General features: G+C 48.5%; 4 protein-coding genes across 5 annotated transcripts; 3 read left to right on the forward strand and 1 right to left on the reverse strand.

Moving 5' to 3' along the window:
• The first annotated feature begins 414 nt into the window (after positions 1–414).
• Positions 415–9,044, forward strand: GCNA (germ cell nuclear acidic peptidase). The gene is made up of 10 exons (XM_090150427.1): positions 415–547; positions 1,172–1,218; positions 2,215–2,266; positions 2,635–2,711; positions 3,351–3,785; positions 3,929–4,091; positions 4,326–4,470; positions 6,259–6,397; positions 7,025–7,229; positions 7,924–9,044. Exons 1-10 carry the CDS (start codon positions 486–488, stop codon positions 8,174–8,176), a joined length of 1,578 nt encoding a protein of 525 aa, XP_090006553.1. The 5' UTR covers positions 415–485; the 3' UTR covers positions 8,177–9,044.
• Positions 9,045–9,133: 89 nt separating this feature from the next.
• On the reverse strand, positions 9,134–14,088 carry BRCC3 (BRCA1/BRCA2-containing complex subunit 3). Its single transcript, XM_090150429.1, has 8 exons — positions 13,925–14,088; positions 13,670–13,790; positions 13,177–13,263; positions 12,731–12,819; positions 12,325–12,380; positions 11,609–11,740; positions 11,042–11,085; positions 9,134–10,565 (listed from the first exon to the last, which is right to left on the reverse strand). The coding sequence occupies exons 1-8, from the start codon at positions 14,027–14,029 to the stop codon at positions 10,414–10,416; spliced, it is 786 nt and encodes a 261-aa protein (XP_090006555.1). The 5' UTR covers positions 14,030–14,088; the 3' UTR covers positions 9,134–10,413.
• A 258-nt stretch (positions 14,089–14,346) lies between these two features.
• CMC4 (C-X9-C motif containing 4) lies at positions 14,347–22,351 on the forward strand. 2 transcript variants are annotated; one of them, XM_031594130.2, is made up of 3 exons: positions 14,347–14,411; positions 18,951–19,018; positions 21,531–22,351. In XM_031594130.2, exons 2-3 carry the CDS (start codon positions 18,961–18,963, stop codon positions 21,692–21,694), a joined length of 222 nt encoding a protein of 73 aa, XP_031449990.1. In that variant the 5' UTR covers positions 14,347–14,411; positions 18,951–18,960; the 3' UTR covers positions 21,695–22,351. The 2 variants fall into 2 exon arrangements, with proteins under 2 accessions (XP_031449990.1, XP_031449989.1); XM_031594129.2 differs by lacking the exon at positions 14,347–14,411 and adding an exon at positions 17,949–18,022.
• MTCP1 (mature T cell proliferation 1) lies at positions 17,143–17,981 on the forward strand. Its single transcript, XM_031594133.2, has 4 exons — positions 17,143–17,281; positions 17,383–17,553; positions 17,709–17,760; positions 17,842–17,981. The coding sequence occupies exons 1-3, from the start codon at positions 17,174–17,176 to the stop codon at positions 17,754–17,756; spliced, it is 327 nt and encodes a 108-aa protein (XP_031449993.1). The 5' UTR covers positions 17,143–17,173; the 3' UTR covers positions 17,757–17,760; positions 17,842–17,981.
• Positions 22,352–22,673: the final 322 nt, after the last annotated feature.

The following is a 22,673-nucleotide window of genomic DNA, read 5'->3' on the forward strand; positions in this document are numbered from 1 at the left end:
GCTGCCCTTCTTTCCATCTTCCTTTCGGCGACTTTTGGTTTCAATAGTGCTGGTTATTCCAGCTGCGATCACAGCTAAGGGTGGTTCTCAGCCACAGAATGGAAATGAAAATGTTCCATTACACCCACCCACGTGTGAACGCTGTGTGCAGAGCTCACAGAGCGTTTATGGACCCTTACACTGATGCTTCCCTCTTCTTTTTCTCATCTCTGGTCCCACGGTGCAGTAATTATAACTGTGTAATTGCTTTTGCACTGGGTAAACACCACAGCCATTAACTGTAGGCCAAGGCCTGCCTTCTGAAATTGGCCTCAGCCTTGCTGCTGGCGCCTGCGCTCATTGCTGCCGCTGCAGCGCGCTGTGTGTACGCAGGGAACGCCCCGCAGGCACTTCCGGCCTCCCTGAGCGCCGCACTGCGCATGCGCCCTGCAGCGGTGCCCCGGAAGCGGAAGTGGGCATTGGAGGCGCGGGCGCTTTGAAGCGGAATGGCGGCCTTCAGCACCCCGCTGGGGCCGGGCCGGCGGGGAGCGGCGGGGAGCAGCGCTAGGTGAGGCGGCTCCTGTCCCTGTGGGGCCGTGTTGGAGCCGGTTAACCGATCACCTGAATGATTTCTCTCGGTTATATTCACGTATAGTTCTGGCTTATGCCACCCGTTATCGCAGCGCTGCTCTGCGCGTTGCGTAATTGTCGTCTTGTAGGTGTGAGTAACTCGTGTAAGTGAAAGAAGCCATCTTCACGTTGCTCAGCAACCGCACAGTGGGTTTTCCGGGTGATAGTGTCTGCTTTTTGTCCGAAAATAGCATAAATCGGCTGGCAAAGCAGCGTTCTGAGAGCCTGGACAGCACAGTTCTACATTAAATCCCCCACGTGGAACAGGAACCCAGCTCTGTCCCTTCCGATGCCCATCGCCAGCCTGAACTCAGCCCCACACCTTGCAGAGCTGATGCTTCCAAACGCTTCCAGCCCTCAGATACTGGCAGCCATCGATCGTTACACGAGTATTTAACACGTTGTTGTTACAGACTTTAATACCCAAGTTCAGCTTCTCAGCCTATTTGAGACATTCAGTGTTTTTTCGGCATGTCTTTGCTGTGTTTTCAGGATGTGTTTGGGATTTCAGCCCAGCAGAGCTGCATGTTCCTGATGTTCCTTTGCTTTTCATGTTTTTCAGCCATACTCTGCACTTCTCGTCCAGCAGCGATGATGAATTTGAAATGTGTAAGTAACAGGACACGTTGATTTGGGAGCCTACAGAGGGGAGGGGAATCAACTCTTTGAAAGGGTAGATAACAGCAGGACAAGGGGAAATGGTTTCAAGTTGAGGGAGCGGAGATTCTTTACAGAGAGAGTGGTGAGGTTCTGGAACAGCTGCCCAGAGAGGTTGTGGGTGCTCTGTCCCTAGAAGTGTTCAAGGCCAGGTTGGATGGGGCCCTGGGCAGCCTGGTCTATAATTAAATGAGGAGGTTGGTGGTCCTGCGTGTGGCAGGGGGTTGGAGTTTCATGATCCTTGAGGTCCCTTCCAACCCTGGCCATTCTGTGATTTGTTTGTTGAATGAGTGCAGAAAGGAAGGACCCATTTCTATCTGGGTGCAACAAAGTAGTTTCTAAGGAGATTTTTCTTCCGAGAGGTCACTGCTTTGCTACAGTGCTGTGCTGTGTCAGTGCACCACAGTGACAGCTTTTAAATCTCCTGTCTCTGTTCTGGATGCTTTTTGCCTTGCATTGTGTGTGAGGCTCTTTTTGCTTTCTCAGCTCTATTTGCTGTTAACAGCTCCTGGCATGGAGCTTTTTGTTGCCCCTGTTCTGTCTGACCCCTGCCTCTTTCCCAGACTGTAGTGTGTAACCATTTTCTCTGAACATTATCTGTTCCAAGCATGTTCCTAAACTGCCCAGGATTCCCTTAAGTCCTGGAACTTGTGTGAATCTTAACCACTCAAAGGGATGTTTTTGGCTAGGAATGTATTTTGACCTATGTATGCTAGGTTCCACAATAGTACCTTCCTGGCTTTATAGTGTAAGAGTGCATAATGAAAGAAATTCTGTCGTCATCTTCAAGGATTTGAGAGGTGGTTGGTTTGCGGTTTTTTTTTGTTTGGTTGGGGTTTTTTTTAAGATTATAGGCTGAATTTTTACTAGCTGTAAGCTTTTCCTTTACAAATGCATAGCAAAATTATCATTTGAATGTTGTTGTTCATTAATTTCTTATTGTTTCAGTTTTAGTGAAAATGAAAACTCCCAAATCAGTCTCCAAAAAGGAGGATTCAAGGTGGGTGCTGCAATGAATGGCTTTCCAGTTTTCACGTATTAGTTTTCTGCATCATGTCTACTATACTGAATATAGAAAATCAATCAAAGTTTTAGTAATTCGGAGGCTGATAAATCTCTGGGAGTGAGAGCAGACAGAGGAACTGGTATGTGTTCCATCTGTGTATGTTCAGGTCCTGTAAAATGGGATGTTTGGAATTGTCCGTGTTCTCCTGTTCCTACTAATGGAATTAGTTGGTGACTTGTGAGCAGCTGGTGCTGTTTTGGTGTTAGGTGGCCTTTTTGGTGGCTGCTTTTCTAATAAGGAAAAGTTACTCCTCTATTTTGCTGCTTATGCCTACCATTGTTTTATTATTGCTTGTTTTACAGTTTGAAGGACTTCATCAACGACTCGATGGACGATTTCTTCTTGGATTTTAAAATGAAAAAGAGCACAACAAAGAAGGGCAAGTAATTGTGCAACAGCAATACACAGTAGGAATTCTCTTGGGTCAAAAGATAGCATTCATTGCTGAGATCATAACTGCTGCAGGCTGTGAGAAGCAATGGAATGATTTCTGAAGGAACAGCTAGGGCAAGGGAGAAGGTAGAGGAAACAAAATGGACTGAAATCATAAATAGTCATCTGTGTTAGATCTGATGTGAGCTATTGATCTTGATTAGTCAAAGCTGAGGTGTCAGAAGCCTCACTGGCAAGCATGTGCTCTATGCTGTGGGCTGATCAGCTAAAGGCTGAACATTTTTTAAATTACTTAAATTACCTTTTTCTTGTTCTTAATTTCATAAGGCTTTAATATTAAGTATTCAGCTATTTTCTTATGTGCATTTTATCACCAGGAATAAAGATGATGCTAATGCTAGCTATTTGCATCTAGCAGGATTGTCAGGCCTGATGGCAGATATATTAAAAAAATAAAAAGTTATAGTTCAGTCTCCATGAATTTACATCTTTCAGTGACGTGCAGCATGTAATAAAGAAACTGCAAACCTCTGTGTTTTCCTGTCTTTCAAGAATTCTTTTAGTGCTAAGGCAGAGTCAGATATCTGACGTGCCAGAACCTTGAGCTGTTTCTTTTGAATTACAGCACCAAAAGATCTTCAGACCCCAAAGAAGCTGATGACTTCAGAGAAGGAAAATGCTTGCTCCAAAGAGCTGCAGTATCCAGAGGTTCTGAGTGACACGCATGATTCTGTGTTTGTGGACAGCCCCTGGCAGGAATACCGACGTGGAGGAGTGAAGGACCTGAAAGAGAGTTGGAAGTGCCTAAAAGTGCCACCTCCACAAAATGGGAAAGATTCGGCAGGGAGTCTGGGCTTCCCTGCTGGAAGGGCAGAAAGAAGCTGTGAGGGGAGTACAGGAAATAAAACATCAGCCACGCCACTCCGACAGAGTGCAGAGTTAAAATCAGACAGCTCAGATAGTGAGTTTGAATCATTAATAGAGCGGATAAGGAAACGGAATACACCCCGGAAACCCATCTTAAGCACAAGTAAAACTGTCTACCAGCCGAGCACAAGAGGTAAGAAACGATTCCTGGCTGACTTGCAAGCTGTCTTTTTGGAGCAATGATTTCTTTCATCAATCTTTGTCACTTGATTGTTGATGGCTGCGCTCCCGATTCTGTGACAATGTGAAATCTTGTGACTTTTCCCTCTGAACTAGAAAACATCGAGCCGCTCTGTGAAGGTGCCCAGTCCTTGGATGGAAAGGGAGTCAAGATACCAACATCAAAATCTGTTTCGCTTCAAGAAACACCTTCCAAGATAACGGCTTCTGCAAGAATTCCTAAGAGTGAATCTGTCAGTTGCTCACAGTCAGAGAAAAAGTAAGTAGTTCTCTATCTTTACTATATTCTAGGACCATTATAGATGGATGAAAAGATGCTGGGTCCTTTGCTTAGAGTGGCATTCTGGTTTTTCTAGTTCTTACAAACTTCTGCTACCTGATCAGCATTTGTTAATTGGTAATTAACTGGAAGCCAAGGCCATTAGTCTCAGGTATGACCAGGAATAATGAGGCATCTCTGACCTTCAGTGAATGATGGTATATTTTCTTGTAGGCTTAACGTGTGCTCAGTGCCTGGCTGCTTCTTACAAGATCTCTCAAGTCCAGATTCCCAGTATGTGAAGTATTTCAAGAAGAGTAAAGAGGAGCTGACACAGAAGCTTTACTGTCTCTATAACAGCACCATCTTTGAACAGAAGGTTGGCTTTAAAATCAAACAAAAAGAAACGCAAAGCAACTTAGATTTTTATAGTTATGAAAACCTAGTCAATGTTGCTCCTCACTTTTTGATGTGATTGCTCTGTGTCTTCTTCAGTTAATAGAAGTTATGTGTTATAGTAATGGCTTCTGATTCTGTTAGTTCAAGCAATTTCTTTGAAAGGGGTTTTTCAGCACTGTGATGCAGCAGTTTTCAGCTTGGCTTGCTTTCCCAGCTGTAACAGTGCATCATCCTTAAGTGAACAGATTGGGTGGTGTCCAGCAGGATCCTTCCTTGATGAGATAAACTGCAACATGAGGCTGCCTTGGATCAGTTTCTTCTTTGAAGAGGTGACTGATATTTACGTATTTTGTAGCACCTGCATGGTCATAAACTCCACCTGCCAGGAACATTTCTGTGGCTGCCTGAGCAGTAGCAGGCCTCACCAAAGGCAGCTGTGTCCTTATGCAGCTGAAAGAAGCTCAGGGTCACCTACCATCACTGCTCAGTCAGCCTGTAGTGGAGGAGCACGTGCTAGCAGACTGCAGCATTGCCACATGCTAATAGCTAGTGGTAGCACAAGCAGGTCTGGTAGCTGTCATCTCTCTTGTTGTTACATTCCCAGCTTCCCACCATGTACTTGCACGGTGCCTAGCTGAGCTACTTCAATCTGCTCAAAGAAGTAGAGTGTGAGCTGGAACTGGGAGACAAGTCTGCAGCAGGCAGCACTTCACATGACTCAAGTTGCTCCAGAGCTGTGGCCTCTTTTAGCCTTCCCTAACATGGGTCTAACAGTTCCCAGCCACAAAAGGAAGAAATGCTGTTCCCTGCTTGCAGCTGACCATGGGCATGTGCTGGGGAGCAGACACCAGAGAGCTGAAGGATAAAAGCACTTCCCTTTGGTGTCAAGGGCTGTTGCCTTGTGGTTAGTCATGGTATATGCATTTCTATGGCACGTTCCTGTCTGCTATCCCAGAACAGACTGAAAAGCTGTTTATCAGTTCACATATCAGTTCACATAAAGCTGAGCTGAGCGGGCTCACCATTGCTGAAAGACTTCCAGTGCTTCAGCCCTGTCCCTGTGCTGACAGGGACCACTTACTTAAACTCATTTAACTAATTCAGATGTGAGAAAACTGTCAGCAGAAGAAAAAGAGGTAACCAAGATAGTTATGATGAAGGCTTATAAAACCAGGAGCAGCACAGAGGATAAGCAGAAGGTGATTATTCATCTTGCAGTGTGAAGGTACACCAAGCAAAAATAGCATCTTGCAAGTTCGGAACAATCAAAGGCAGATGGTACATGACATGTGAATTAAGCTCTAGAACTTCTGATCATACTATTATGGATGCTAAAAATTCATATATATTAAAAAAAGGTAATGCACAAGAAAAATTTGGGAGGCTGTTCAATGCAAAAGAGCCACCTCAGGCTCAGTGAGGCATTGCACTGCAAGTGGTAGCAGCTGGGCAGTGCTGGGAGGGGAAGTCCTGTGGCTTTCCTCACCAGTCCTTGTGTTTCCTGTAAGCAGCATGTTGGCCACACTTAGAGGCTGAATGGGGACCTAAGGGACTCTGTCTCATCCTGCATTGTGAAAGTCCCCTGCTGGTTATAGACATGCAGATGATAGAGGAAGAAAGCCATGGAGAGTGGATGACATTGTTAAAGGCACAAATAGAGATGTACTGTGCTGACCATGTAGTACATATGAGGGGAAGCTGGAAGGCCTGAGAAAGATAAAAGAGGTAGGAGAAGGGTGAATTATACACGTTCTGTTTTGTCTTTCAGTTACCAGAGAAAATGGTAATAAACTGGAACAAAAAAATGAGAAAAACAGCAGGATACTGTGTAACTGGGCAGACAAAAGGCCCTGAAGCACAGCGTTATGCTCGGATAGAACTGTCAGAGAAAGTCTGTGATTCTGCAGGTAGGTAAAAGAAAATCTGTGCTGATTCATCTTTAGGAAAGCATAATGCAGAGATTAAAACGTAAATTGGAGGAGACTGAGCCCTGCTATGAAATGTATTGCCTTCAACATATCCGCTAATGGTATTGTTTGTCCTCACAACCCTTCTAAAAGCCTGGGCCGATTTCAGAAATGTGAGAGCAGAGATCTATTTGTGCCAACCTCAGTATTTTGTTTATATTATTGACTTAAAGACATCCAGTATATTTTCTGTAATGTCACTCTAAGAAACTGATGTCATCCGTCAATGCTAGGCACCTTTCCTGTGCTGTCATCTAAGACTGAGCTTTGCTAGCTGCATTTCAGCTCAACACATTTTACCTGTTATTTTTAGAGAAGACTCTGTTGTGGGTTTTGTCTTGTTCTGGCAGCTACCAAATAACATCTGTCAGCAAACAGAACGTGTAAAACTGCTGTTTGGGGCTCTGTGTCTGTAGTTCTGTACTGTATCCATTTTTTTTCCTTTACCTCGGAAGGGAGAGGCCCTGGATAAGAAAAGCAGTGTCAGAAGCGTGAAGCAGTGAGGTAGGGATGGGGGTTCACAATTCCCCATACCTGACTGACATCTGTGTCTTTTATTTGTCCTAGATCGCCTTCGAGACACACTAATTCATGAGATCTGCCATGCAGCCACCTGGCTGATCAATGGTGTCCGTGATGGGCACGGCCGATTCTGGAGGTTCTATGCCAATAAATCAGCTGTGGTTCACCCAGAACTGCCTGTGGTAACACGCTGTCACAGTTATGAGATTAAGTACAAATTCACGTATGCGTGTGTTGTGTGCAAAGCCACGTGAGTAATGTTTTGATCTTGCATGTGACTGTGCATTAACTTTTCTCTCTAATTTGTTTTCTGTGCCTACAAATTAGTTCTGTCTTAACACTGGGTGACCTTGTAAATTTTTTTGAGCAGTTGTCCCTGATCTCATGATCAACACCAATTCCATTTACAGGCTTTTTGTTAGAGGATGCTATCTCCAGTTCTGGACATGTACTAAGACAGAAATAACAACACTTAAGGGCCTGCACTGACTGCACGTGGCTCATCCCTGTAGAATGCATGTCACCAAACCATATGTTGCTGCAGCAATAGGTAGAAATAAGGCATTCCATTTTTCACTCATAGGATGGTGATGCACTGGAGCAGGTTTCCCAAGGAGGCTGTGGATGCCCCATCCCTGCAGGCATTCAAGGCCAGGCTGGATGTACTCTGGGCAGCCTGGTCTGCTGGTTGGCGACCTGCACATAGCAGGGGGTTGGAGATAGATGATCATTGTGCTCCTTTTCAACCCAGGCCAGTCTATGATTACAAGCTCTTCTGAAATCAAACCACTCTCTGTGTTTAACTAAGTCTGATTCTATGAAAACACGGAGACCAACCTCCTGGTGTCAGACTCCGAAAACTGCCTGTAGCTTTGATAGTACTGCCTGTAGCTTTTATAGTGCTTCCTGCACACAAAATCCAAGCACTCCTTTCTCCATTTCAGGATTGGCCGCCACTCCAAGTCCTTGGACACGGAGCGCTTTGTGTGCGCGTTCTGCGGGGGGCGGCTGGTGCTGAGTCAGCCCACTCCAAAGGATGGCACCCCTGCCAGGACCAACCTCACACCCTTTGCAAAGTATGTCAAAGAAAACTACGGTCTAACTAAAAGAGAGCAGCAGGGTTTGAGTCATGCTGAAGTGATGAGGAAACTCAGTGCTGATTTTGCTTTGAAAACGAGGCTTGAAGATTCCTTGTAATGGTGTGATACGTTTACTGCTTTGATGCCACTCAGTTTTTCTGTGTGGCAGTAAATAGATGAGCCAATTGTGGAACCTGTGTGTGTTGTAGAGGATTCCAGACCATTTGACTACTTTGGATTTCAAAGCTTCCTATAAAGAGCCTGAGACCTTTTCTAAACTGGACAAAAGTGAGCAAAGAGTGATGATGATGATGATGGCAAGTCCGTGGCAGTGATGCACAGATCATTCAGTCAGGCTCTCTCTCTTGTAAGACGGACCCTTTCTTGGACACAGCTGTTAATGTTTGTAGTTTTCTGATCAGTATTTACACTCAGTGCTTCATAGCACGTGTTCCTTGACTCCTGTGAGCAATGGGTTTATTTTTTCATCTGTGCAGCTGACCTGCTCAGTTGTACAGGTGCTGTACAATCTTGTGTGTGCTGATCTGCCTGGCTCTGCCAGAAGAAAACCCAGGTACCTGAGCAGCCGTCTGATTCTGTCTGAGTGACTTGTGGACAAGGTAGGAGGCAGACCTGAAGAAAACTTCAACATGAGTTCAGTTGTCCTCCCAAGGAGAGTTTATCTGAGTGACCTTGGCTGTTCTTGTTAAAAGCAATAGGTAAGCAGTGCCTTGACTCCAGTAGCAGCAGGTTTTGAAAAGTTAGTTCCAAGCGCGATCAAAATCCTCTGATTAAATTTAGACTTCAGTTTTGTCTCGGTCACATTCAGTATTTTTCTTACCATAGAATGTGAAGATCCAGTCTGATGATGCAACTTTTTCATGCGGAGCGTGATTAAATTAGTTATGGTGTTTGTGTGTGCTGTGAACAAATCACTCAGGTGGCTGTTACTTTGGAATAATCAATAAATGGCTTTTAATACTACGTGTCCAAGTGAAGTAGGCTCTTCTGTTGCAATTTAACCCAGGCTATGTAGCTTTGGTATGTGAAAAATTGTTTTTTTCTAGGTCACCCTGCTTGCTGCAGCTGAGCTGGGCTCTGACTGCCTCATGAGCTACTCTATGAACACCCTCATCTTGTGTGCACAGAGGGCTGCAGTAGGACAGAAAGCAACTTCATTCATGCTTGTTTCTAGCAGTGCCTCACTCTTACAGTGTGTGTATGGGATTCAGGGCCTGAAATGGATCTGCAAGGTTGCACTTCCTTCCTTGAACGCCAGGACAGTCCTTCCCAAAAGCCCTGTATGCACCTGAGCCACTGCCCTTAGCCATGCAGCAGAGTGCTAGTTAGGGCTGTGGCCAGCTGTTGCAGCTGGCCATGCAATGGGACACATTCTCTTACCCAGAACTTTAAGGTATTTTGGTCAGAAATTTTGCATTGAGATAGAAATGTAATGTACAAGTTGGGGGATGCTCTGAAATCTAGCACCAAGGACATCTAAAAAACTACAGCATATGACAGCCTTGTACATCTATCAGTTATCTTCCCAGCATCTTAATCATCTTCTCTCTTGGAAAGAATCACAATCTGTACCCTTGAGCCAGCAAAAAGAATCCATTTTGTAAGAAGGTTCAGTGCTGAGTATGCAACAGCACTACATGAAATAGAAGAAAACAGATGGTGGCCAAGAAGTGCGGGTACCGACACTCAATTTGGTGTAGCAGCCATTTCATTTCTACTCCAAACAGCTTTTGCTTTGGAATTTTTTATTTGGGTTGAGGTACACTGAGCATAGACCCTATGTCAAAGCTCTTCCAGGTCTGTTCCCAGGCTTCCCTGTTACCTAACCAATAATCCAGAACCATTGCTAGCTGTACAATCGTGGTCAACTGAAGATACTAAAAGAGGGCATAAGTTGGCAGCATCAGATAGATACAACAGCAGGGACATTAAGTCCTTCCTCCTCTAATCCTTCTATTCTAGGCTTCTGGAATACAAGTAAAGCAGAAGGACTTCTGTCAAATTATAAGAAAGTGGAAACAACAAGTTCCCTAAGTCTATCCCTACAGAACTGAAGTCTTCTCTACCGAGAGATGCTGCCTAACCCGAGCACAGAGCCAGACTTGTACTGCACGATGCAGCACCCAGAGAGGTATTGCTGTTCTCCATCAAGCTGGAGTACACAGAACCTTTATCCCACCGAAGTGCTCTTTGCTGCAGGAGGCAAAGAAGAGGCACAGCCTCGTATCTTCATTGAAAGGCAAGGTGAGGCCACCCTGCAGCCACAGGTAGGTCCAGTGGAGTTGATTATTTGTGTTTTGTTTTTTTTTTTCTGAAGGATCTGTATTTCCTCCTTCAGTCTAAAGCAGCCAGTTCCTCCAGGAGCTGCTCCTTCTCCTGCTGCAGCTCCTGCACCCGCTGCTTGTTCTGCTCCAGTCTGTCCTCCAGCCACTGAAGGAGGGGCCCACTGATGGCAGACATCTGGCTGCAGAGGTTCTTCGTGAACACTGGAAAGAGCAAGAGCACGCCATGCCAGTGCAAGCACAAAGTCTATGCTACAACTACCCCAAAGCCAAGGGTGCTACAGAGAGCCAACAGAACTTCCCAGCATCCTGGCTAAGGCAACTACTGATCCCCACAGCAGAGGGTCAGAATCAGCAGCTTCTGACTGGGTTATTTTACAGCCTTTTATATCTTCCTTTAAAATATTGCATTACTTTTTTCAACCTGACTTTATGTAAGAGAGAATCCATCTGGTTACACAGAGTACGTGATTGAAAACGAACTGCATGGCAAAGAAGAGAGAAGTTTGTGCTCTTCTGGTTTTTGTTTTTTACAACTGCTCTTTATGCCAAAGGGAGCACTGGAGCTCACAAGGACTGTTATACAGCTGTGGTCTACTCTTCCCTGAAAGCAATGCCAGAACAGCCACTCCAGGCTAAATTAGGAATAGCCTAATCCATATCAGAGGAGGAATCCTTACCTGAGCCATTATGAATCTTGGTTACAGAGTCTAGATGGGTGAGGCTAAGAGAAAAAAAACGTGGATTAGTGACAACAGCAGTGAATTGCACATTAGGCAGTGTAGAACCAGCCACCTCCAACCTGCTGACATTGCAGGTGCTCTTAACCTCTTCACTTGTAAGAGACCCTGCATATTCATAATCATACCAGACTTTACTACACGTAATAATAGAGGTAGAGCATAAAAAACCCCTATGCTGATATTCTTCTTCATTTTTCAGACTTCTCAGTACTGGTGCCCTAGTTAAATACGGACACAGTTGCATGCAGACACATCACCATCAGCCCACACATGCTTGAGCTCATTTTCTGCACAGCAAAGGAGCAGTTCATTGGGCTCATGGAAAAGTACAAGGTCAAGAGCACCTGAACTCCATAACATGAAAGTAATCAACCAACTTTTTTACAAAGGCACGTACATGAGGTACTGATGCTTCTCATTTTCTATACCTCTGCTAAGGCTGTGCTCTTGAGTAGAACATGGCAGCAAAGACAGTCTAAGGGAGGCCTGCAGCCCCAACGTTACCTGTGAATCCTCCTGTAGGCATCTTGTTCTTCTTGGCACAGGATCTTGGGCAGCTCTACAGCTGATTCCAGACACACTTTTCCAATAGTTTCATGGGGGACAACGTGAATAGGAATTTCAATCCTTTCATATCTAAAAGGGTATCAGATACAATTAACTGGAAAGTGGCAGAGAGGAAAAAAAAAAAGAGAGAGAAAAAAAAGAAAGCCTTTACCAACCCACAACAGTCTGTTAAACTCATGGGATCAAACAGGCTTACTTTTGAGAACATGTGCTAGAACTGACAGGCAATGGGAATGCTTTTATAACAACGCTCTTATCCCAAATTCCAGTGATAGAAATGCTCAGTAATGAAAGCACCAGCACTGACAGTACAACGCACAGCACGTGCAAAGTTGGCGCAGACTCAATGCCGTGCAAACTCAGAGCTTTGAGTTCTAGAGTTGAACGCAGAAGGGTAAGCCCTTACACATCAGATTACAGCACAAATTCATCTGCAAAGTGTAGAGCTCTACATCCGATTTTAAGCTCTTACTAAGTTCTAGACAAAGTCAATCAACCTTTTTCAAGCAGCCTGCAATAACAGAGAACCAGATCAGGCATCTCTGTACAACATCTGCTGCTCTTGATGAACCCACAAACCACTTATTTGAGACAAATAAGAAGAAAGGACTTAGATGAAACAGAAGAACATAATATTCTTTCTTTGTACTCACTCTGAGCTCTTCTGGGCCTGAATGGACTGGAAACAGGTGTAGAGAATCCTACCTGTCTAAGAGAGACAGCACAAAGTCAGATTTCAAGTAGCAAAAACCATCTGGAACTCCAAACTCCTTCAGGAAGAAGAGCATGCTTTCAAAGAGCACTTGAGCCGTCTGCAAACGTGTACACTTTGGTGGAAACTTTGATAGGTATGCTAGAACTGTTTTCAAGCTTCAATAGATTCATTAACTATGAATAAAAAAATCCCAGACCAGAGCTACTTGGGAAATCTGGACAAGACACCATTATCAGCTCATCCCACCCTGTAACAGCCTCATGAAACTGCAACAATCAGCTGGGCAAAACAGCTGAAGGGCACCCAAACATTTCAATGAAGACACGTCTCTTTAAGTTACCTACCTTTGTGTTTTTGTCCTCAATGAAACAGGAGAAGATAAGCCCTACAAAACCCTGGTCCATCATCTGATACATAGCTTGTGTGCGGACGTCTATGGACAAAGAAACAAGAGAACTGTAGATGTCACCTGAAGGTTTGCAAAAACATTTTCCAGCTTTTGGAGGCTGATGCTGGAATTTGGTAACAGTCACAAGCTTAATCTCAAATACACATGCCAGGACATGAAGTAAAAATCTTGTTCCTATTTAAAATATAATTAAAGAGTGTGTCTTAAATACACAGGATAAGTTAACAAAACATCAGCACACCCAGATAATCCTCTCCTACCAGAGGGAATTTTGGAAACCAAACTTTGATAGCTGGGATGTGCAGCTCTTAAGAGTCCAGTAAATTAAGTCATTTCTTTGCTGAGCTGCAAGCTTTTGTACAGAACCAAGACTGCTCTTACCTACATGCGACGGCCAGACGGTGATGTGAGGGTGAGAATGATACCAGCCCACAACTCTCATCGGACGTCCTGTCATCTCAGCCAACCTGTGTGTGAGTCAAGGTGCTTCCAAAACCAAAGGAGCAAATGCAAGAAACCCATCATACAAAGGCAACAGCAAGCACAGGGCAGAGCTTAAAAGTCTCACAGCTCAACAAAACCTCAGATCCCTGCAGCGAGGTGACAGGACATGTGCCACGAAATGGACAGACGCTTCCTCCATACAGGCAGGATACCACAAATTGGATTTTGCAGTTCCACCCCCACCCTGCCCATCAGAAGCACGGTTCTGCCTCACTTGTGACTAAAAGAGAGGACACACAAACGCTGTATCACAACTCCGGCACAAATGCAGGGCCAAACAGCAGCTCTGGGGAATGACGAGTGCCAGCTGATCCCTGCGGCACATAAAGGGCTCCGCGCCGAGGCACCGCAGCGCTGCCGCCAAAGGATATCTCTGCTTCTGTGGACGCGGCCGAGAGCTGCTCGGGAGAGATCTCCACTCGGTCCTTCCTCTTATCCGAGCGGCGCAGGATGATCACGGAGTGGATGTGGACGATTCTGCTGGTGTCGACCTGGTAGAGAGAAAACGGCTGTTCCTCTGCTATAGGAACGGCCGCCTCAGGAGGAGGGCGCTGGGCAGGGCTCTGGCGGGGCGCCGCCCGCTGCAGGCGGCGCTGAGGGTGACGGCGAGGGCCGAGCGCGGTACCTCTCCGATGCAGAGCCCCATGACCTCCTCCTTCTCGGTACTCAGCGCGTGGTTCAGACACACCAGGAACGCGTCGGCCTCCAGGTGCACGGCCTGCACCGCCATCTTGCAGCCTCCCGTCTTCCCCGCCGCCGCCGGAAGTAACTGGGCCCACCCCTCCGGAGCGCTCTGCGGAAGGACCAATCCTGGAGCAGCTCCCGGCCTCCTTCAGCCAATCGGCGCGGCCGACTTCCGGTACTAGGAGCGGGCGGTGCGTCGCGGCGGAAGTTCCGTGTAGTCCACGCGAGCGGCGGTCCCGGGGTTCCGCGCGGCGTTCGCCGTCCGCACCGGGGCGGGGCCCGGGGGCGGGGGGGGCGGGGCGGGGCTCGGCGGCGGCGGCCATTGGGGCCCGCGAGCGGGCGGGGGGCGGCGGCGGGGTCAGGGGGGAGGGCGGGGAAGGCTTCGCCGGGCGCGCACGGCGCGGGCTGTCAGCGGCGCGGGGCCGCAGGTAGGTGACGGGCGGGGGGGCGGTTGCCACGGAGACGCGCCGCGCCCCCCTCCCTCCCCGCCCCTCCTCTCCCCGCTCCGTCGGCCTCGCCGCGCCCCGCTCCCCGCGCTTCTCCCCCCGCCGTTCCGTCTCCTTCGGGTCCCGCTGAGCCGCGTCCCGGCGGGGTGCGGGGCGGCCCCGGGAGCGGCCTTCCCGAGCGGTAGAAGCTCGGAACGCGGCGCCTTCGTCACGGGACGCGCTCCTCCCGCACGCCGCTCCGCACTCCGGGCCGGCCCGGCTCCGCGCTGCGGCCTGCGGGGAGCGAGGGGGGAAACGCGGGCACCCGGCGGGCTCCGGAGCCCCGAGCCGCACAACCCGGCAGCGCCCGGGTTGCTGCGTGGTGCCGAGAGGAGCGGCGGTGCCGTCGGAGCGTGACGCTGCAGTCTGGGTGCTGCCCCGGGGCTGTTCGTAGGTGCGGGTTACGAACGGGGCGCTGCAAGGATCGGTTTGTAGCGCTTGTTTGAGGGCTCGGCGAGCTGACTTGTTTTTTTCAGCCCCGCCTGCCTAAGGGTTCTTTTGTTGCTTGCTGATAAAATCAGTGAGAAAGTAGGAATTGGAGATGTTTTTCCCTTCCTGGAGTTGCACCCTGGGTGTCTCAGCCTGTGTCTGGCCGCAGCTCCCCTTTCCTCGCTGTGTTTGATGTCCCCGTCCTGCTCCAAACCATGGTTTGCCTGACCTGCAGCTCGTCTGGCAGCACAGCCCTGAACCCTCCACCCTGAGCCCACAGCTGTGGAGTCTGGGGGAAGTTTGGGTCTGATTAAAGGGGCAAAGGCTGAAAAGAAGACGACAGACTGCTGCCTGTTCTGCTCCAGGTCCTCAGTGTGAGACCTCACTGTGTGTACCCATCACACCACGTGTGTGTGCACAGGGGGCACAGCCTACATGTTGTGCTGCAGTCCTCCTGCCTGCAGCTCAGCAAGCCTGAAGCAGGCCCGTGTTGGGATAGGAGAGGTTACCTGCTGTAGGACATGCTGGTGTTTGCTTACTGATGTTACTCTTCCACTGCTGAATCAGTGCTGAGCTGACGGTGTCTCTTCTTTCTGTAGAAATTCCAGCTTCAAACAGGGTATGAAAGCAAAGTTGTTTTGGGGGCATGATGGAGCTTTTGGCATTTTACCACAGAGTAGGAGAGTGTCCTGGCCAAATTCCAACCTGGGTAATTACATTCTGCTGACTGAAAATGAGCAGCAGTGATTGCTTGCTGCCTTTCACTGCCGGGCAAAGCACATATAGGCTCGAATTTGTGAAGCAAAGTAGGGTAAAGCAGAATGACTCGGGCTTACAGAAACATCACTGGAACTCTCATAGCTCGTTCCTGAAGGCCTTGTGAGGCTTGTTTGGCTGCTGTTGCATTCCTGCCGATGCCAGCAGCCTGACTGCTGGGGCACTGCTTGGAATGGCTGTAAGGCATTGCAGGATGGCAGTGGTGCTCTTTGTGTCACACCTCCACATTCCCACACATCAAGCGAGGGAACAAACAGAATAGGAGAAAAAAGAAATATTAAAAGAAAGTTCCAGTCCTAAATTGCTGTGACAGTGCTGTTGGGGCTGACCTGTGCCTGGTGTTTTGTTTTCAGAAAGGCCGAGTGGCCCTTTGGTTCCAAAAGGTAGAGAACCACAAGTGTGTGGTGTAGAAGGCAACGTGGAAGTGTGTTTCCTGTTCTGTCTGTATAACAATATTTTTCTCTCCCTGACCTCCCCTGCTTTATTTTGTACCCAGATGTTCTTGCCTCTGTCTGAAACATGCCTTGTAACTTCACGCGCTTTTGGAAGATCACTGTGTTTCGCTGGGATAGGAATATTGCATCTGCTTCATAGCAGGAAGATGTTACATGTATTGCAGCTTAATTCTGTTCTACTTTAAACCTAGATAAAGAATGAAGACTGTCCGTACCATTTTGATTACCTCTTCTAGGGTTCAAAGAGAGAATCATTTTCCCAGACCTCCACTTGCTAATGGCTCACCTTGATCTAAGTGGTGTACAGACAAACTTGCTGATAAACCAAAACCCTTTTGGGAAGAGCCACCTCCATGTCCCAAATTCCATTCCTCCTGCTGATGTCGTTGGCTCCTGGTAAGCACCTGAAGTCTGAACCACACGAGAGCTGCTCATGAGAAGATGGTGTGAGTGTGGACCACGCTGCCGTGCCCATAAGGGATGAGAGGAAGGACCTGCATAATGACAGCTCCGCGAGTTCCCAGTGTGAGAGTCCAGCACATGGAGTCTCATGCTTTGTCTCCAGATTGATCTCCGTTCTCTTTAAGCTAATTTCACCTGTTGTCACAAGTTTTGCTTTTGGGATTTAGACCGTCGTTAACCACAGAACTCCTGCCTCAATATCACATCTTTATTTTTCTTCCCCGCCCATCATTTTACACCAAGACTGTTAATAGGACTGTTAGCGGAATAAGCAAAGCCAATATTCACAGGGTTCAACCGTGCACCTACGGCACCTTTTGCCCCAGAATGCCTTACAAACACCGCTCAGCACACGCCTCCCACAGTCCAACCCGCCCAGAGACCTCCTTCCACCCGGCCACCACCTTAATTTCCCAGAGCCACTTCTAGGGACGTTTCGGCGCGTAGCATCTCCCACCATAGGCCGGCCGCCCCCCGAGGTGCCTTTCAGCTCCCAGAGCTCCCCCCACGGATGTCCTGGGAACGAAGGAGCGCCGCGTGCTGATGCCACACGCCTGACGGAGCGCAGAGGAGTGACAGGGGATGGCTGAAGGAGGGCAGGCCGGCGCTCCCCCCGTGCGGCTGTGGGTGCGACGCGTAGGTGTGTACTGCGATGAGCACCGCAGAACGTGGCTCGTGGCTGCGGAAGAGGCAAGTGTCCTTTGGGCTTCGCCGGGATTGTAGCTTTGCTGTCGCAGGTGCCTCTCCTGCGTTGCCAGTAACTGCCTCCTCTCTTTGTTGCTTTCCACCAGGAGGAAGGTATGCTGAGGGCTCGGATCCAAAGAGTTCAGGTTCCCCTGGGTGAGGCGCTGCGACCCAGCCAGCTCCCCCCATCCCGGCTGCCTCACATGTGGCAGCTGTCCCAGGGTGAGCAGTACAGGGATAGTAACTCTCGCGTTTGGGAGATAGAGCACCATCTCATGGTAAGGATGGTGGCGACAATAGACCATAGTCATTCCTGTTTGTGAAGTCATTTGAGATCCTTGAGGGACGGCAGAGGACTGTTATTGTATTGAAGTCCAGTAGCTCTCAGCCACAGTAACTGCAGCCGTATTGAACTTTTCCTTGTCGCTTACAGCTCGGTGGTGTTGAAGAACTGCTGCTTAAACTCGTGCCTGGTGATTAATCTGGTATGTGGAGACATTACCCCTGCTTTGTACTGTGCTCTGTTTATTCCCCATCATTCTTTAATATGAATTTTTGTCTTTCAGGAGCAGTGGCTCTAGGAAGATGTCCTTGTATGTTTTGTACAATAAATGATTCTCTCTCCACTGAAATGCGGCCACCCCTGAGGTGGAAGCAGTTAAACAACACACAGCAACATCACATGAGTTTAGGACAGGCAGTGAAGAGGAGTATCGTGCCCAATTGAAACATCAGGGGGAGTTCTAGGTAGGCAGAATGTAATTGCCCTATGTGGAGCTTGGCCAGGATGCTGGAAATAGGCAGTAGAAGTGCTGTGGGGCAGGGGATGGGCAGGATGCTGACAGCAGCCCAACTCCGGGCAGGGCTGAGCTGTGGCACTGCAGGAACTGAAGTCCTGTGCTCTGTGCAGCCACAGCAGTGCTTTCCTTCCGAGCTCTCCCACCCCACTGCTTCTCCCCCCACTTTTTGTTTGTCTGTTGGTTTCTCATGAGATCCAGGTGACGGGTGGGTGCTGCAGCTGCAGAAAGTCAAACTGATGCCTGATGTCCGCTTTCTGGGAATCTGATAATGGCAGAGCTGTTTCTTTTGGGGGAATCGCAAGAGGATTTCTCTTGCAACAAAAAAATCCCCCCTTGTTGTTTTTCTGGGACGAACATAACGATGCTGTTCTGCTGTTTTTCCCAAGTTCCTCCTCCAGATGCAGTTGCTTGGCTGTGCCAAACTCCGGGATGCACAGAGCTCGCAGAGAGGGCTCATCTTTTAGCAAAAGGTTTAAAGGCATAGAACTGTTAAAAAAGAGCCGTGTTCATGTGAGTCGTTGTTGGAATCTTTGTGCTTCCAAGTGGAAAAGGACACACTTCGACCAGGGGAAAAGGGAAAGGCTTTCAGGCATAGCTCCTAGAACTTCCCTGCTCTCATGGCCAACGTTGACAGCCTCCAGCCAGGCCCAGGGGTGCATTGGGAGGCAGCTGGCAGGTTGCTCCCCAGGAAAGGGGTGCTGTGAGCATTTTGTGTGTTCATTGGGAGCGTGGGGAATCCCATCTGCTGGCAGCAGGTACATCCTGACCACCTGCGGTAGGGAGGGAAGCCGGGAGCTCTTTGCTCAAAGGCACTGTTTTGCCCCCTGCCTCCCCCTAAACATTATTTCTACAGTAACATTTTCCTGTCGTTTTAGTTCTCTGAACATGTCCCAGAAGGATCCCTGCCAGAAACAAGCCTGTGAAATACAGAAATGCTTGCAAGGTACCGAGCATCATTTTGTCTTTTTGGTGTCTTGAGTTTTGGTGGAACTGAGTTCTTTTCACGTCTCCCTGTTCTCCTTTCACCTTAAGGAAGCAAGCAAGCAAGCACACCAGTGAGACCTGACCACAAAGCCAACAAAATTGCAGCTTTGTGCTTGATTGTAAGGAGCGAGACGCCATGAGCACAAAACACAGCGTTTCTCACAGCTTTTCCAAGCTGAGCATTCTGTGTGCCGTAGCGAGAGGCTGTGTGTAGTCTCAGGACTGAGCTGTGGGTGGAGAGAGCCAGACGTTGTGTGAGCTGTGTTGGAGTGGGAGGTGAGGCTGTGGGTGGGTGGAGTGAGGACACACAGAGCTCGGAGCACAGAGATGCTGGAGCAGCCAGGTGTGTGCCTGGCCTGGGGGAAGCAGGTGGACTGAGAGCCTCTGGGAGGCTGTTTTGTGTTAATTGAGCAAAATAGTCGTTGGGAAAAGGGAGGTTATGTGATAATGTGCTTCGGGTGCCTGAGCTGGGGAAGGCAGGTTGGTTACTTGCAGAGAAGAATATGCTTCTAAAAAATGTAGTTGCTAAAAATGGGATGAATAAGAGAAACCGTTCCTGTGTGTGCGTGCAGCTCAGCCACACTGGGAAGTGTTTTCTGAGTCACCCAGCAGAGCTCTGTGTGTGTGAGGAGCTTTGCTGGAGGGTGACTGGCTGTGAGCCCAGGGCTGAGGGTAACAGCAGTGCTAGCAGCAGCTGGGCATGTTAGCCAAAATGGAGCAGAGGGATGGCTGTGCTGCCTGCAGCAAGTGAGTTGGGTTATGGCTGGTGAGGTAACAGCTCCTGATGGCTGGGGAATGGCATGGGAGGAGGAACATGGGGGAGAAGCAGGGAGCAGCAGCATTCAGTCAGGTGGCTATCTGTGTTTTCTAGGATTGTTTATTTGCAAGCTGTGTTCAGCTCAAAGGAAGGGTTCCAATAATCCTCACCTTGCATCCCCAGCACTTGTAAACATGCTGCCTGCTTTGCTTTTGGTGTTTGGCCCTCTTCTGGTCCCATTATGACAGTGCTGTTTTCATGACTTTCACAGAGGTTATTCCAAGTGTTGTACTCTCATAGGTTTGTGTACAGATGTGATCTGAATGGCTCAGTGTTACCAAAGAGGCTTTTCCTCTGCTGTGTGCACACCTCACTGCCCCACCACTGCTGTGGCCAACATTTCAGTGAGCTGTTGGTTGTGCTGTGATATTGCCCAAGTCGCACAGATGAAGCAGCTGAGTTGATAGCAAAGCAGTTTTTCCTGCAAGAATTAAAGCAATAGAGGAAGTAAAGCAGAGCCCGAAGTGACCAGTGCACACAGATGGTGTGGAGGATGAGGACAGGAGCAGGGAGGTGCAGCATCTCAAAGCCATTTTGCAGAGGATCACTGTTTCAAAAGATGTTGCCTGCTTCCTCTGTGAGACTGAATGCCCGCTCTAAACCATAAACTTGATCTGTTTTGCCATCCATCATATGATTGCCTTTCTGGAGTGATCCCTGATGGGTAGCAGGGCATAGCTGTGGAAACAGAGCTGCACAGGGATGGTTAGGAGAACCCTTGGAGCACATGTGATAGGAACATGATGGCAGGGAGGTGTCAGCTCTCCTTTCTAAGTCTGTGCCTTCTGGGCTGCCAGCTTCCTCCTGAACCCCCAGAGCAGCTGGGGCTTTGGGCAGCAGGTGGAGCTGAAGGTGTTCTTCCCAAGGCACCAGCTCTGTTGGCCCTGCTTTCTGAGGGCTGGGCAGAAGCCCTGGTGGGGCTGAACCCCCGCTGTCACATATCAGTCAAGGTGAGGTGGGCAGGGTCATCCTCAGAACGTGGCTGGCAGCTCATCCCATCTCATAGTGTCTGAGAGCATGCTCCTGGGAAGGAAAGGAGAGGTGAAGGCAGCACTGAGATGTGGCTGAAGGCCTCCTCGAGCTGGAGGTAGGCGCTCAGTGCAGAAGGGCTCCCGTTGCTGCTTTGGCTGCTGACTTCCTGTGAGCACTGCTGTGCAGAGCCACATCCTGCCCACAGCAGGCTGATGGTAGGAGAGCTGCAGCCACACAGCCCACCCCGTCCTCTCCCAGCCCTCCAGGGATAGCAGGTGCACTTGTCCCCATTTATATCAACTCCTCTTTGCAAGCTCTTAATTTTACTGCTGAACACCTTGCAGTGATGAGGCAGCTGGGCTGATCCAGCTGAAAAGCACTCAGGTTAAAAAAGTAGGGAACAAAGGGGCAGCAGATAGGGAAGCCTCATTCCTGCTGTAGTGATGCAATAGATGCAGAACTGGGGAACTGAATGTGCTCCTTCCATAACAGCAGGGCTGACAGCATCCTACCCACTGACAGCAAAGGGAGATTGTAGAGCAGGGGAAGTGGTGGAGTATCGGTAAGCAGGGTGTGCTTTTCAAAGCAGGGCACCACCCAGCATCCCAGGGCCAGAAACATCCCCTCAGGGAACAAAACCAGCTCTCCTATGTAGACTTGGTGTCTCCTTCTTATTTTCCAGCGAACAACTACGTGGAGTCTAAGTGTGAAGCTGTGCTTCGAGAGATGAGGAAGTGCTGTGCCCGGTACCCCAAGGGCAGATCCATCTGTTGTTCAGGTTTTGAGAAAGAAGAGAGAGAAAAGCGTAAAGCTACTTCAGAAGGAATTCCCCCACCACCTCAGTAATACAAAGCAGCTCCAGCAGGTGCCAGAGCATGGACTCACCTGCGGAGACCAGGTGTGTGTTTTTGAGCCTTCTCTAGACTTTCTGGAAAGCCAGAGGGCTCCTAGAACACATCACCCCGTGCACCAAAAAGCATAACGCAGTACCAAGAGATGGCCTGGTTAACAGACTTTATTTTCTGTACCAAAACATCATCTACATTGTCCTTGCATTGCATCTGTGTCTGTGAAAAATCAATCTGATGTGTTTAGAATGCTTACCTTACTCTAACCCATCCTTGCTCTCAAAATGGAGGGCTGGAACCAAGTTACTGTGGCTTCTGGAGGGGGAGGTACAGGAAATGTGCTCTTAAGAGTGAGTTTAAGTGTGACACATGAAAACAAAGTCCATTTTGACACAGCAAAGGTATTGCTGCCGTCAGACAGCAGTTCCAGGCAACATTCACCTGTCCAGGGGTTCAAGCTCAAGAATGGGAATCGGGTCTGGGGTTTGTTCCCAGGTCTTGCATAGCTCATGGTGACCACGCGTCACTCTGCCTAAGTGCCTCACTTTCCCACTGGACAGAGTTTAGATGACTTTCTATTTGAATTGCCTACACGCTGCTATTTGCATGACAATAAAGATGTTACAGGAACATTATTTCAGGGATTGCTACAGGAATAGGATCTTTTTTTTAAAAAAAAAAAAAAGAAAAAGCAATATTCGTTTGGAAATCCTGACTGTTGATATAAAATTTATAAATTTCTGTATAATTGAAGACCTTTAAGCAATATGTTACCAATCCAGCATATCTGGGTGTGCTGGAACCCAGAGGCCTATCACAAAGCCCTGGGCTAGATCCAAGAACCGATTTAGGTGCCACTTCTGAACACACAGTTGTAGGCACCCTCTGTCAATACAGCACTTCAGATTCACACACACAACCCAATCCGTCTGTGTCTGGACCCCAGGGAGAGATGGCTCTTCAGAAACTCTCACCTG

The sequence above is a fragment of the Phasianus colchicus genome, chromosome 14 (assembly GCF_987193195.1).
Source record: "Phasianus colchicus chromosome 14, bPhaCol1.hap1.1, whole genome shotgun sequence".
Lineage (NCBI taxonomy): Eukaryota > Metazoa > Chordata > Aves > Galliformes > Phasianidae > Phasianus > Phasianus colchicus.